Raw genomic sequence first — 14,801 nt, 5'->3', positions numbered from 1 at the left:
AAAATGTTGAGCTTCAGTAATAGGCTATACTAAGTGGATGAGCTGAAATTCAATATTCTGCACTTTTTACACCCCCACGCTGCAAACTCAGACCGTATTTAGAGGCACATGTATGCATGTGCTCAGACACACAAAGAGCATCCGTTCTGCCTCCATATTCGACTCCAACACGAATCACCTCTGAGGACAATGTGCTGTGCAAAAAGCTTAGAAGAAGTGCTTTACTCTCGCTAATGCTGAATTACAAACACGAACCAGAGCAGCACCTACCCACATGATCAGAATGTAACATTTAGATTTAACTTGTTTGTTTAAAGGATCAGTTCACTGAAACATGAAGATTCAGTCATTATCCCCATGTCGATGGAAAGTTGGACCAGTTTCATAGTCTGCAAAACTTTTTTGAAGCTAGAGAAAAAACAAGGTTGCAGCGTTCTCCTGAACAACTGAAGTAGATGGAGACTTGTTTTAGAATGTGACAACAACAAAAAACAATAAAAAAAAACAAACAACATAAAATGGATTGAAAATGTATTATCTAAGCTAAAATCTTAGATCTAGGCAGCCGCTAACCTAAAGGTGTTAGCACGCACCCCATCTGAAATGGGTGCACAAGCTCAGCAGCACACAGGGGGTTTAAATAATGTATTTTCAAATTAATTGCTGTGTTTATTTTATTTCTGCTTTGTTTAGGAGAATGGTGCAACTCTGTTTTGCTGTGAAGCTCCAGAAATGTTTTGTTTTTTTGTTTTTCTCCTCATATAGCTCTTGGAAATTAGGATATTTTCCAAAAAGTTGCTTTAAAGGAGCTCTGTGGAACTTCTGCGTTGTGCTGAAGGCCAGTCTTTTGTGTTAGCAGACGAGGCGGTCGAGAACACGCGTAAAGTCACATCCTGTGTTGCGGAAAATCCAACTTGAGTCCTTCGCAAAGAAATCCTCAGTCCGGCAGCGTTCAACAACTTAAACAAATTGATGGGGAAGGTCTCATTTTTCACATTTTCCAAATAATCCGCTCACATCTGGCTAATAAGAAAGTGACCAACAGTACACATGTGAAGTGTGCTAGTAGTTACATAGAGCCCCTTTAAGTAGACAAATAGTGTGGTACTAATGGGGAGATGCACTCAGATGGCTATGGTCACATCAGGAGCACAGCTGTGACTGCCAGGCCAGTACGGTGAATAGACGATGAAATGCACACCGCTGTTGGACGCAGAAGCTCCAGCGGGCTCGTTTTTCTGCCTGTGGTCGTTCAGCTCATGTTTTTTTTTTTTTTTTGCACCATTATGTGCATCTACTGAGCTGAAGGCAAACTGGCCACTGTAAAAGCGCCTGCAGACGGGAGATGTGACATCAAGCAAGATTGGCTCTAACCGACCGTAATAGCCCTGTGACACATCTACTTACAAACTCGCTCACTCACACACAAACACACACAAAGTAGGACGAAAATCCTTTGGTCACGGAGCAGGGGAATGACTTCCACTTAAGTTAGAAACGGGGGATACATTTCCAGAGACTTGGGAACTGTTTGCCTGTGTTTCAGTCGTTTCAACACAGTTTCATCATTAATCACTGCCACATGAGGACGACAGCATCAAATTACTGTCAGACAAATATACCCATAATGCAGTGCTGGAACGTAAAGGAACTGCTGCGACTTATATTAAGTTAAATACATTTCTTATGCTTACAATTGTAAACATACAGACGGTGTGTAGAGTGACCCTTTTTTTCTACTTTCTTTTTTGCTTGAATAATTTGTCAGTTCTTGTTTTGATCACACTGAAGCTCAGAAGACAGTCAGGAATAAGCAAAAAAAGAAAAAAAAAGAAAAGCCTGGTTTGATTACAGGCCAACAATGACTTTTCCAGAGTTTTCCCCGGCTTCATTTCCCTCACTTTCTCTGTCATTACCCCATCACATCACATTATAATCAGACACAGTTTGTCAGCTGGGATTCATTTCAACTAGATGACATTTTTGTGTTTGATCCAATGTTACAGACTGTATGTTTGTTATTGGAGTTGATATTAACCAAACTCTACTCAGTCCTCCTCTGCGAACATGTCTATTGATTGACGGTGAAGAGTGAACCTCTGCCTCCACTTGGCAGAGAGGAGGGTGGTCCTGCTGCTGTTACATATCTGCACACAGGCTCAGGGGCCTGCCAACTCTGTATCCTTCCCCAGCAATAAAAGGTCATTCGAGAGGAGATGGTGTGTCCTTTTGTGCGTCACAGTTCTGCCTGGAGAAGTGTTTTTTATTTTTTTTGCCTTGTCTTGTTGTTCGACCTCTTCCTGCTCTTTCAATGTACTTTCACCCTCTTTCGCTCTCCGGGTATTTCGAAGGTTTGCGCCCATGTCTTCAGTCAAAAACCTGAACGTCGTCCCCTTTGGGTCCCAGTGAGGCCTCGCTAGCTCACTGAAATAGCTGCACGAATACACGTATGCGCTGCACGCACTGCCACACGTGAACTAGCACATGCATGCACACTCACAGCTGGAGACATTGTATATTTGTGTGTTCTAGGTGCCCAGACTGGTTCACAATTATACTAATCCAATGGAGCTGGCTGCAAAAGTGAGATAACCAGATGCTTACTCACACTAAGCTCCAACTCAAAAGCAGCACAATGATATTTCAAACTGAGACAGGGAATCTGCAAATTGGTCTGTGGTATTTTTGCACCGGCAGTCCACGGAGCATGAAAGGGTCTTTAATTTCCTTTGACTAACTCGTCTCCAGCACGTCTCTCTTTATCCCTCTTGCTTTATTTATCTCGTCTAAAGATATTTTTGGTCATGAATCCTATTTTTGCACCTGTCAGTTTCCCCGCAGACGTATCTTTTTCTATCTCTTTGTCAGCGCTTATCTTTCTGCCGTCTTTGATGTTTTGGGGGAAATGTGCTTCTCGCCCAGAGTTAGATGAGGAGATTGATACCACTCTCCTGCCCGTGCAGTAAATATGAAGCTACAGCCAGCAGATTAGCTTGGCATAAAGGCTGGAAACACGGGGAAACAGCTTGCATGTTTGGCTCCATTCAAGGGGAACAAAAATCTAGTTTACTAAAGCTGACTAATTCACACATCCGGTTTGTTTGATCCATACAAAAACCTAAGTGTAAAAACAACTATCTGGCCTTTTACCAGGGTGTACGTGCCAGAGTCTCCACAACTTGGCACTTTTATACTTAAGTTTTTACATCAATCAAAATACACAAGATATCACTGTTGACTACTGTTGAGTTAATGGATTTTTTGAATGAGGTTAGCCTGAAATAAGGTCTGTGGTTAGCACAAGCTAGAAATGTTATGTCATCGAACTGAACACAGAAACTAATCTACCCACTAGACCGTCTTTACAAACTATTTCAACTCCAACTTTAAAGCTGCAATATGTACGAATTTTTGTTTAACATTCAAACATTAACTGGAGTTATCAACAGATTTGAAAGAAATAACAGTTTTTGCCATTATAACATATGTTGTAATGCAGAGATACCTGCTGAAGTTAGCATGCTAACCAGTTTGCCCTGGCCCGTGCCAGTCCAAAACTCTGGTGCTAGCGGTGTAATCACCAACACTCCCCTGGTGCTATGAGCTTCTGGTCTGAACTGCTAGCTGAACGGCTAACTGAGCTAACTGTAGCTACAGACAGCAATGTAGTTAGTGTTAATTAACATTAGCGTTTTACTTCTGGGGATCGCACCTACGCTTACGAACCATGGGTTCGTAGGTTAGCCTACAAAAATATGTCGCTATCTGTTGGTAGTTGATTTTGGTACCTGTTGGATATAGGGTAGCTTTTTGTTTACAGTCTTTATTTTAAGCTAATCTGCAGCTGGCGTATGCACAGACAAAATGCTCTCTAGTTTCTGTTTTTTTTCATACTATTTCTGGGCTGTTAGCAGTTGCTAGCTACCAGTAGCCGTGACATAGTGACAAGACATAGTTTAGCACATAACCTCTGTTGTTATACAAGTTAAACGTGTTAATTAGTGAGCTTTAAACGTGCTGGTAGGTGGATATGGTCATGGCTCAACACAGCTTGGTTAGCTGTTTCACCATGTTTCCAGTCTTTATGACAAGCTAAGCTAATTGGCTGCTGGCTCTAACGTCATATGTAGCGCACGTGGTGTTATTCTTACATTCTGACCCTCGGCAGGGAAGCGAGGAAGCACTTTTCCCAAAAACAACTCTCATAATCTTCGCGTGTTTTTCCTTCTGTTTATTTGACAGTCCTTCTGTCTCGTGTGTCACTTTAATATTGATGGACTGTTTGAGCCACGGACAGACCTTTAAGACCTGATTAAGGCAATGCACACCACTATTACCCTTTGGCTCTACTGTTACTCGTAACCTTACCTCCTCACACGCTACATTTTCCACACACACACAACCTACACTAGCGCAGACACCATGCACGCTATAGAATAACCTAGAGCCCCTGGACAGCGGTGGCATTTTCCCACACTTCTCATGTCCTGAACGTCGCACCACGTTCACTATAGGGCCCTTGACCTTTGATTGCACATGCCTGCCACTTTCAGATTAACGTTCAGGGGTTAAAATGCTGACCCTGGATCAGTGTGCGCAGCTCTTTTCTAACATATAGCCTACCACTGGCAAGAAGATGACTCACCTGGCTGAATCACAAGCAAGCAAAGCCATATCCTATTTAGTAGATCCCTTCTGAGTTCCTTTGGGGGGATTTAAAAATGTGAATCAAGGGGATTTGACACTTAAAAGTTGAACATAGTGGTATAACTCAAATATTCATGCGAGGCTGTTAATCCACTTTTCAAAAGGAATTATTAATAGAGCAACTTAGAATAGACTCCGTAGATGCCTACGAGCAGTTCTGTCTTCCAGCTGTGTTACATAAAATATAATGAATTCAGACTCTAGGATACCAGGGGAGAGAGAAAGACAGAAAGAGAGCAAGAGAGGAGAGATAACTTGTTTTAAAGCCCAGCTGCTTTGTAACGAAGACCTCGGTACAGACAGAAACACAGAGGATTCAGGCTACTTTGGTATTTTGCTGTTTATCATGTATGATCTTAAAATATAACATTTCACATCTAAAGACTGAATGTTTTACACAAACAGATCTTAAGGGCAACACAACCCTGAAGCTACAGTACCAAAGCACCCTCTAGTGACAAGTTTTGGTGCCATGCATGATTTACAACCCAAGATTTAATCTCAAACTTCAGTTTATTTGAAACACTTTTATTAAGGTTGAACGTTTTCAACTTTACACCTCAGAGTGATTAAAATGTTTAGGACAAACAAATTCAACAGTTTAATGACAGAAATAATGTTTCACAACATGTGATCATACTCTTTACATAAAATATACAGCATATAATTTATTCCATTAAAATTTCATTCCAAGAGGACTGACATGAGCCGTCTGTGCTTCAGTATCTGCAACTTCACATCTACAACATTTGAAGCGCAGCGCAAAGACAGTAAATCAAATAAATTCTTTGCTCTTTTGTCAGGGGTTTTGAGGCCCTGTGTGACCCTGGTGTCGCTCCACCATAAGCAGGATGCTGTCTGACAGTCCTTTAATGTCGCCGTGTGTTCCGGGATGTGCAGCCAAAGCCTTCAGAAGTTCAGTCACGCCCTCCTTCTCCAGCATGCTGCTGTAATGTGAAGCTGGAGGATAGAGAGAAGACGGGATAAGAGCAGAGCAGAGAGGAATGGGAGCTTACAGCGATCAACCCCACCGCCACTTGAATTTTGTTATTCTGGAGGAGGTCTACACAAATCTATTTTATTTTACATATCGTGTAGTAGTTGTATCACATGTAAAATGATTAAAGAATAACAGTTATTTTACATCAAAATGGAGGAAAAGCAAGAATCTCCACATTTGAGAGTTTTACGACATTTTGCATGAAAAATGACCTTACCAACTCATTGATTACAGAGGTGGGAAGTACTAATACTTTGTTAGTGTGGGTAAGTAGATTTCAGAGCCTGTACTGTACAGAATGTGTACTTTTGCCACCTCTGATTATTATTAAAATCGCCTACATAAAAAGATGCAATATGTAAGAATTGGCCACCTGTCGAGTTCATACTCAAAACTAGAACTATATAATAGTCTCACATTGCTAGATAGAACAGGTATTTGTGCAGAATATAATGAAATTCCCTCACAGCACTCTTGAGATATTGCGTTCACAAGATGTGAGGTTCCAGTGACCTTTGACCTCCATAATCTAGCCAGTTCATCTTTCAAGTCCAAGTGCATTCTTGAGATATCAGTTCATGAGACAGGCGGTTGCGGTGGCCCTCACCATTTGACCTCCACTGAATCAGTTCTACCTCGAGTCAGAGTGGACATTTGTGCAAAGTTTGAAGAAAATTCATTAAAGCGTTCTTGAGATATCGTGTTCACAACAATGGCCCGGATGGATGTACGTACGTGTGGACGGACAACCCGGTAAACATAATGCCTCCGGCCCGGCGTTAGCCATTCATCTTGAACTGGGAGCTCAGTGTTGGTGTTTACAACGTTAGCACAGGAGCTTTGGACTGGGACAGGCTGGGACTTACTGGTTAGCATGCTAACTTAAGTAGATTTCGCTGCAACATGATACACAAAGATCCTAACTTCAAAACTGTTATTTCTTCACAGTCTGTTGATAGTTTTAGTTAATTTTTTAAATGTTTTCTACTAAAATTCTTACATATTGCACCTTTAAAGCAACAGTTCAACATTTTGAGAAACATGCTTATTTACTTTTTTGCCAAGAGTTAAATATAAAGATAGCTACAATTATGGATTAAACGAACATTATAAAGCATGTTTTTCTGCTGATTGACTAATAAATGAATAGCTCCGGTAATGTTTTACACACAGTACTGTCTGACAAATTGATCTAAATATGCTGCCCTCTATAAATCCACCCATGTGCTCTCCACAGTTGTGTGTTTGTGTGTCTTACTGTTTTGACTGCAGACCAGATGAATGGCCCAGACTGCCCACAGCTGCACTCCTGACGACTGACCGGTCTGAAGCAGAGGGCAGAATGGATGGAACGACCTGAAACGTGGACATGAGGAGACAGTACACTGAGATTTAAAACGACGTGTTTGAGTATTTCTTTGCATTTTTTTGTTTGTTTTGTACATAAAAGCATCGATGCAATCCAGGGGATTTAAACTGAGGTATTGCTCTCCTGTGATTGTCTGGGCTTACTTTAGCACTCATTACATCCAAATAAATAAACCTATAAGGCAATTACAATTGAATCTACATGGTGTTTCAAACCATGCAGACATTGTATACATCAAATCTGAAACAGCTTGGCAGAATGTTATGTAAGGGAGAATGTAGGATGCCTTATTGATGGGGAACAATTGAAATAAAGTGTTATGCAACACGTACTGTAGCTTACATTAAAGAAATTCCTCTACAAAGCTCTCTCTCTGTTTTGTCCTCTCACCTGTATGAGACCATTTCTCTCTCCAGTTGTGTCCACGTCATTATGGAAGCATGCTGCAAAGACAGAGAGACACTTTGAAAAGAGCCATGGGTGAATTTAAGTTGAATGCAAACCCTCGCCTCTCTCAGACACACACCAGTTGCTTCAGTATGGTGCTGAGGAGCTCGTCGCCCAGTGTCCAGGCCTCAGGTCTGGAGGCGAGCTGCGCCAGGATCCCCCCTGCAAAGTAACGGACCCCCACCTCCACCTGGGAGTCCTGCAGCAGGCTGAGGACGTGCTCCAGCAGGTCCTCCTCTAACAGGTTGTCCTGTAATGCCTCCACCTCTGCTATGTTGTTCTACAACACAAATGATAACAACGGTTTAATTTTGTTCCTATTGGTCAAACAATGGGGACAATATGAAAACATTTAACAGAACTCCCAGATTCAGATGGTGCCTGATGTCACAGAATTGAGCTATGAATGTGGGAATGATTGCAAAAAGAAAATGAGCATAAGCTGTAAACACTGCAATCACTTTCTGGTTTACAAAAGCTGTAAACATGCGGTATACTGTGTCACACATGGCACACACTCAAATAACACATTCTGTCCTAATACGAGCACATATACAAACACATACTGAACTCACCAGCAGGCCAAGAAGCTTCTGCTGAACGGTAGGTTCACCGTAGTAGGACTGCAATGCAAAAAAAGATGTTTGTGAACACACCATATGTTTCAACCAACCACTGAACAAGTAACAACAACAACGACAAAAACACAAATAGCGCGATGTTAAGAGTTGTTGCATGAGAAGAAACTTACGAACTTAGAGAAACAGCTACAATAAATTCTTAATCATTTGTTGCCTTATTGGAAATTCGGCATTAAATACAGAACATCAAGAAGCTCCTTTCCTTCCCAAAAGTGTCAGTTTGTCACAGCATCGCTGTGCCAGCCTGTCTGTTTTGATGTCTAGTGTGCCATCTGCTTCCATGTGCGTCGTGCCGCCCGACAGCTGTTTCAACTGTTTCAACTGATTTCACAATTTACACCAAATTTATTAAGGACTATAACACATTGACAGTAAACTGGTGTCAACTTTTATAAATACGGTAACTAAGAAAAACTACTACTTTGACGCCCGTGGAGACAGACGCCAGATGGTGGCAAGACATTCTTAACTATTTGGGCCTTGGCGTTAATCTGTAAACATTATACTTGAAGATATTTCCTGCTTTGTGTAAAAAAACGTTTGGGTTTGTTCCAGTGATGTAGGTGTATATTTGCATATAGAGCGGGGAAGTGAGACTTGATCACAAGTGACCACTCGAGACGCATTAAACGCCAGGTGTGAAGTGACGGACCTAAAGCTGTCCACTTGTGCTCGAATCACTCAGAATGCATGCTGATAACAAACGTGAACAGCCTCTGTGTGGGTGCATTTCTGTATCAATGTGTCCATCAGTATATTTTTCAGGGACTCTTCTACCTCCAGAACCTCCTCGTACAGCTCCAGGCCCTGGCACTCGATGAAATTGCGTGCAGCGGTGGGCATTTCATCCGTCAGGTTCCAAAGGGCGCTAAGGGCAAACTTCAGAGTGGAGTCCACCACTCCAACCATGGCTTTCTGCTGCACGATAGCCAGCAGCTGCTGTGAGACAGAAGAGGATGATGGACAGCACGTCAAAGACAAGACGGACAAAAATGAAAAGAGAATGTAAATTGTAAAGTATTGACTTCAACTGTTGGAGTACAGTTGTTTACGTATTAATAAGTGGCACCAGAAATACAATAACGTAAGCTTGGAGAGAAGCTTGATTACATACACAAAGAGAGAAACGGAGCGGTGATTGAATAAGGGAGTAACAGTAAACGGAGAAGGACGAGTGCGCGGGGCAATTAGGTGATAGCGTGTAAACGAGTGTATACAGTGGGTGGGTAATGGAAAACATAGCAGGTGAGAAAGACAGAGAGAACTAGAAATACACTCACGCCTATCTGGTGCTAAGCCGGGGACGTTGGGTAAGTCGGAAACTAAATACTAAGTGTGAATGCACCTTCATAATGAAGACGTCCTCGGCGAGCTGAGCGGTCTCCTCAGTCGACAGCTGTGAATAAAACAGACACATGAGCGCTTCTTTGAATTCTAAATGTCAAACTAGAACAAATAGTGCCATTATCACAGAAAGATTGGCCCACTTAACTGGACTACATTCAAGCATTAAGCTTCAACTAGTGTCACAGAGGTGCAAGAGGTGATGGAGGTGCGGGGCGACTAACAGGTGCCATACTATTTCCCTGCAGCACGCTAATGCACAGTAAGTGAGCAGTGTCTTGACCTTGGCCACCAGAATGGAGATGACAGCCACAGCCATCCTCTGAAGGGTGGGATCCTCATGGCTGCTCAGCCAGTTAATCACCAGCGTGGCTGCTAAATACCTGAACCATGATCACAGCGTGGATATAAGGAAGACAGTATTAAGAAAATATGCCAGCGGTGTACAGACAAGCCTTGGGAAAATGTGCGTTCAGGTCTGCGCTTTGACATCTGGAAGGGTTATTTCTTTTGGCGCTTACATTTCAAGAGAAAATAGTTTTAGCTGGATCACAATTTGCTGGAAAAACATTGCAGTGCCACTCTATGAGAGCACTGATTATCTTGGCTAATGCATGGCCTCGGGCTCATACGTCATATTGGAAGAGTGAGAAAGTAAACCAACTTGTCAAAAGGGACATCCTGAAGGATGTAGTCACTGCAGAGCGCCAGCAGGCAGTTCTTTTGCACCTGGAGAGATGGAAACAGTTCATGAATTAAAGAACTGTGCGAAGAAAATAAGTGGGTTAATGCATGCATGAGGTAATATAAAGTAACTACAGATCCAGTCTGAAAGGAACCAAATGAATAAAAATTGAGGTCAGAATTTGAATGACAAGCCAGCTGGTAGCAGCAGAACCGCTCTGTGCCACATTTTGCTGTTGTGTAACGACATGATATCATTATGGATCTGTAATCGGAGACACTGAGAATGTCGCCTGACCTGCTGGTGGTTGGGGAAGGTCTTCATGGCGTACAGCAGCTGGGTGACAGTGGAGCTGAGCAGGCTGACGGGCATTGCCTCTGCCAGGTCCTGAGTGGTCAGGTTGAACACACACGCTGTGGCCACCAGGTGGACGTGCAGGGAGGTAGGGTGGCTCTGCATCCCGCTCAGCACCAGCTACAGGAAGCAACAAGTTCATGTCATAATCACGTGTGTTTCAGAGTAAAAAACTGACTGTTGTTGGGACCGTCCAGAAAAGGATGGATGTCTCCACTTACCATCTGGGTGTCCGCTTCACTGAAACTCCATCAGTAGAGGACAGTGATGGGACAGGGAATCTCCCACATATTATTAGTGTGTAACCATCCCACCTCCTAAGACTACACACCAAGCCAGCTGTGAGGTTGCATTGTACTATTCATCTGCTAGAAACTGCCTCTTTACCTCCTCGTTCTGATCACGTATAAATACTGTAATTAAAATGTCAGATCGAAGGACATTGTAACTTTGGCGGCAGAGGGAATGGGCAACAAACACTATTAAATTAAAATATCTTGTTTAGTCCTGTTATATCTTTCCTTTTTTAGACTTTAACGTTTTTAAAACAAAAAATGTGTTTCTCTGTGTCTTTCTGCCTTTGAGCTGTGTATGTTTAGGAGAGTAACTGCTGAGATCTGTGAACTAATATTCAGTTTGCTGACATACATGAGTAAAGAAACCAGGAAATTTTCACATTTAAAAAAATAGAATCAGATAATTTCGACTTTTTTCTGAAAAAATAACTTGAACCGATTCATGGATTATCAAAATAGTTGGCAATTCATTTAACAGCTGAAGACGGTTCGATAAACCGTTGCCTATCGTAAGATCTGTGTCGTATTAAACTAGATTTATGCTTCAAAGAGCAAACACAATGCCAACCATAGTACCTTTAGCATATCTGGTCGTGGCTTGTCAATGTCGGTGATTAGATTGTAGAGATGGATGAGGGCCTCTCGTATGAAACACTCGCGGTCTCTGTACCTTCTCAGGGCCTCACACACCTGGTTCTCATTAGCCTCTCCAGTTACCTGAACACACACACACAGCACATCAGCACCGTCAGAGAGACAGGAAATGCAGCGGGCACATTCAGTATACATAGAAACAGAGCCTCAAGTCACAGACAAATGAGAAACTTATGTGAGAGTCAAGCTCATGTATCTACCCATAATGCTCTCTCTGATGTCCTGACGTGTCACAAACTATAGAATGACATCTACTCTGTCATAGGTCCTTACTTTTAGAGTTTTCTGTGAAGTAAGGATATCACACGAGCTAGCCCCGGTGGCTAGCAGGCCCATGAAGACCAGTCCAGCTCTGGCCTCCACAAACGCTCTGACCGCTGCTTCGGATATTCTCTTCCGTCCAGAGATATCTAGAGAAACAAGCGCAGGGAGGACCTGGGGACTCCCCTCCAGAAGCTGCCGCACTGTCTCGTCCCCATCTCTCCCGTCACTGTCATCCACAGTAATATGGTCATCAGAAAAGTCTAGATGCCTGAGAGCGTGAAGCTGGCTGAAGACAAAGAACAGCCTGGCGGGCGACATGTCCAGCTGCCGCAGCCGGTGGGCGATCAGAGATTTCAGGGTGTTCTTGCAATCAAGGAGCGCGGTAAGCTTTGAGACGGCACTGCAGGAGATATCCAGGCTCTCCAGCTGAGGGAGAGAGCAGACGTCTTCAAGGACAGCATCAGTCAGGTCTGTGTTGGTGAGGTTGAGTGTCCTCAAGCCCTGCAGGGAGCTGAAGCCAACATGGGTCCCTCCATCCTCCATCAGAGACTCCCAGTCCAGATGGAGCCCATTGAGGGACAGCCTCTGCAGGCTTGATCTGCACTCGAGGTTGGAGGCCAGGCCTGAGACGATGTCGGCCCCAGTGAGGCCCCCAGAGACCCAGGAGGCATCTAGTTCCTGGAGCCGGTGAGGGCAGAGGGCCAGGCGAAAAGCTTCCGCAGACACTGGACAGAAGCGGATGGAGGCTCGGCGCAGGCGGAGCTCTTTGCAGTTGCGGAAAATCCCAACAGTTGTGTCATTCAGGATGCCTTGTAGAGAGAAGCAGACAGAGGGACGTTGTAGGAAAAGAAGCATCAGTTTAGCCACATTGATGTTTGTGGAATAGACTTTTCCCACCATTTGAGCCAGGCAGAGAACTCATGTGAACTCATAAATCATATGATGACAGGGTGAGTTAAGGATAATTCTGACCTTAATAGTTAACTTTTGTTTACACAGGCAGTTGCGTGCTTTGAGAATCATAACTAACTGAAGGTCATGGGTGAGTCACATTTATCACGGTGTGATAACTTGCATCAGAACTGCTGTCACTTGGGAGATATTTATGTTGTCCGTGCTTTTCCTGTCCTCCTGACCCACCTTTAGTTCCCATCTTACGCAGTAGCTGGTCAACCATCTCCTGTGGGAAGAGCGGGGCCCAGCTGAGGCACATGGAGCCGTCTGCTCGCCTGCTGCACAGAGCGTCCAGGCTGCAGCACACCTGAGTCAAGCAGAGGTCACTCAGGGCCTCTGGGCCCTCGGCATCCTGCAACACATTAACAGGTAATGAGAAGAGTCATGCAACTAGATAATAACACGACATAATGAAGGCATTTTAAAGGGTCAGTTCACCCAAATTATAGAGAAAACATCACATTAAATGTATTGAACTCGAACTCATTTGGATGTTAAGAATACCATCATAATGAATATACAACAGTTTAATAAATAATAATAATAATTCTGTGTTGTACGTGATGTATTGGGTGATGAAAGTAACACCCAATACATGTGTTAGAGGTTTGTGTTTATCTTTTAATGCTCACATTAAAGACATGTGAAGGTATACAGGATATGCCCTGACATGTGTCTCTCAGGCTTCTTCCTCAGGGGCTCATGAGACCCACAGTGACACAGGATCTCTAGTCTAATTTTATCCGCAACAGATGAGGCACTGCTCACAAGTAAAGCCAGTTTAAATCACCTAATCCAACCTGTCTCTGCAGGCCAGCGTGGACAAAAGCAACTCCTAGCTAAGTCGCACAGCGCGGTGTGTGTAACGCCAACAAAAGCGTTCATTCACAACAAGTTCACGACAACACAACACTAGCAACATTTTACAGAGGGGGACGCGGTCAAACTCACCATGCTTTAAAAGTAAACAGTCGACAGGAAAGTAAAGAAATAACAGTAACGCGCCGTTCAGAAAATGTCTAAACTAAGAGACGCCATTGTTTCAAATCCTTTTCTTCCCACAAAACCAAATAAAAGTTAGTAAATCTTCTGTTTTTATAACAGTCGCTGCCGCCGACCGTCGAGTATCAACTGTCACCGGCTGACCGCTTCCTATTGGTCAGTCCGCGTGACGTCAGAGGGTTTGTTTAGAATGCTTGCTTGTTCATTCATGCTACAGTTTTACCACATCTATCTATCTATCTATCTATCTATCTATCTGTCTGTCTGTCTGTCTATCTATCTATCTATCTGTCTGTCTGTCTGTCTGTCTGTCTATCTATCTATCTATCTATCTGTCTGTCTGTCTGTACAATTACAATTAAGCACAATTACAATTATGAAAAGGAAATTACCCATAATATGTAAAAAGCAATCTTTGTATATAAAATGAAAAAGATCAATAAATAAATAAGAAATAGATAATCGAAGTTATCTTGTACGTAGGTGTAAATAAAATGGGGCTAATACAAAAAGCCATTAGTCTAAAAAATGATAACAACAATAACAAAAAGGAGACGGGGATAAGTACAGTATGGTACAAGTACATTTGAATGTCTATTTATCTAACTGCTATCTAGGCTACTAAGATTTCCCTTTCTTGCACATTCATACTGTTAGTGCTCAGGATAAAATCAATGGACCTACAACAGCTGTGAAGGTGGAGGTGGTAATAAACTTGTTTAGCCACAAGGAGGGGCTCACACAGAGAGCTGGATTTTTAACATTTAACCAGTGTGACAGCTCATGTTATAGTGATATGTGGAACCACAGTACGAAACAATTCATCCTTAAATGCAACACAAAATCATTTTTGCACATGAGAAAATATACACTATCAGCAGTGATGTAAAGGAACTTTCAAAGGGCAGGGGCCAAAATGAAAAGGGGGCACCTCGTCTGGTTTTTAAAAAAGACACAATCAGCACTTAGAACAGAGAAAAGTTAAGGGTATTTGTCAACTATCCCCTAGTGTGTACATGAATGATGAGTTCATTTTTAGATGGCTGTAGAGGTGAAAGTGAACACATGAACAAAGCAAAACTGT

General features: G+C 42.8%; 1 protein-coding gene across 3 annotated transcripts; it reads right to left on the bottom strand.

Moving 5' to 3' along the window:
• Window positions 1-5,219: 5,219 nt before the first annotated feature.
• Window positions 5,220-13,853, bottom strand: LOC311266687 (protein zyg-11 homolog). 3 transcript variants are annotated; one of them, XM_084369183.1, is made up of 14 exons: window positions 13,667-13,853; window positions 12,902-13,067; window positions 11,771-12,570; window positions 11,420-11,560; window positions 10,491-10,667; window positions 10,173-10,237; window positions 9,792-9,891; window positions 9,510-9,560; window positions 8,942-9,103; window positions 8,099-8,146; window positions 7,603-7,803; window positions 7,467-7,519; window positions 6,966-7,063; window positions 5,220-5,667 (listed from the first exon to the last, which is right to left on the bottom strand). In XM_084369183.1, exons 1-14 carry the CDS (start codon window positions 13,667-13,669, stop codon window positions 5,507-5,509), a joined length of 2,226 nt encoding a protein of 741 aa, XP_084225309.1. In that variant the 5' UTR covers window positions 13,670-13,853; the 3' UTR covers window positions 5,220-5,506. The 3 variants fall into 3 exon arrangements, with proteins under 3 accessions (XP_084225309.1, XP_084225310.1, XP_084225311.1); XM_084369184.1 differs by having other exon boundaries at window positions 8,942-9,100; XM_084369185.1 differs by lacking the exon at window positions 13,667-13,853 and adding an exon at window positions 13,348-13,642.
• Window positions 13,854-14,801: the final 948 nt, after the last annotated feature.

This window comes from Pagrus pagrus (assembly GCF_965226575.1).
Source record: "Pagrus pagrus genome assembly, chromosome: 12".
In the NCBI taxonomy this organism is placed as follows: Eukaryota; Metazoa; Chordata; class Actinopteri; order Spariformes; family Sparidae; genus Pagrus; species Pagrus pagrus.
The sequence above is the reverse complement of the archived record's forward strand: the minus strand, read 5'-3'. Positions and strand labels throughout refer to the sequence as shown.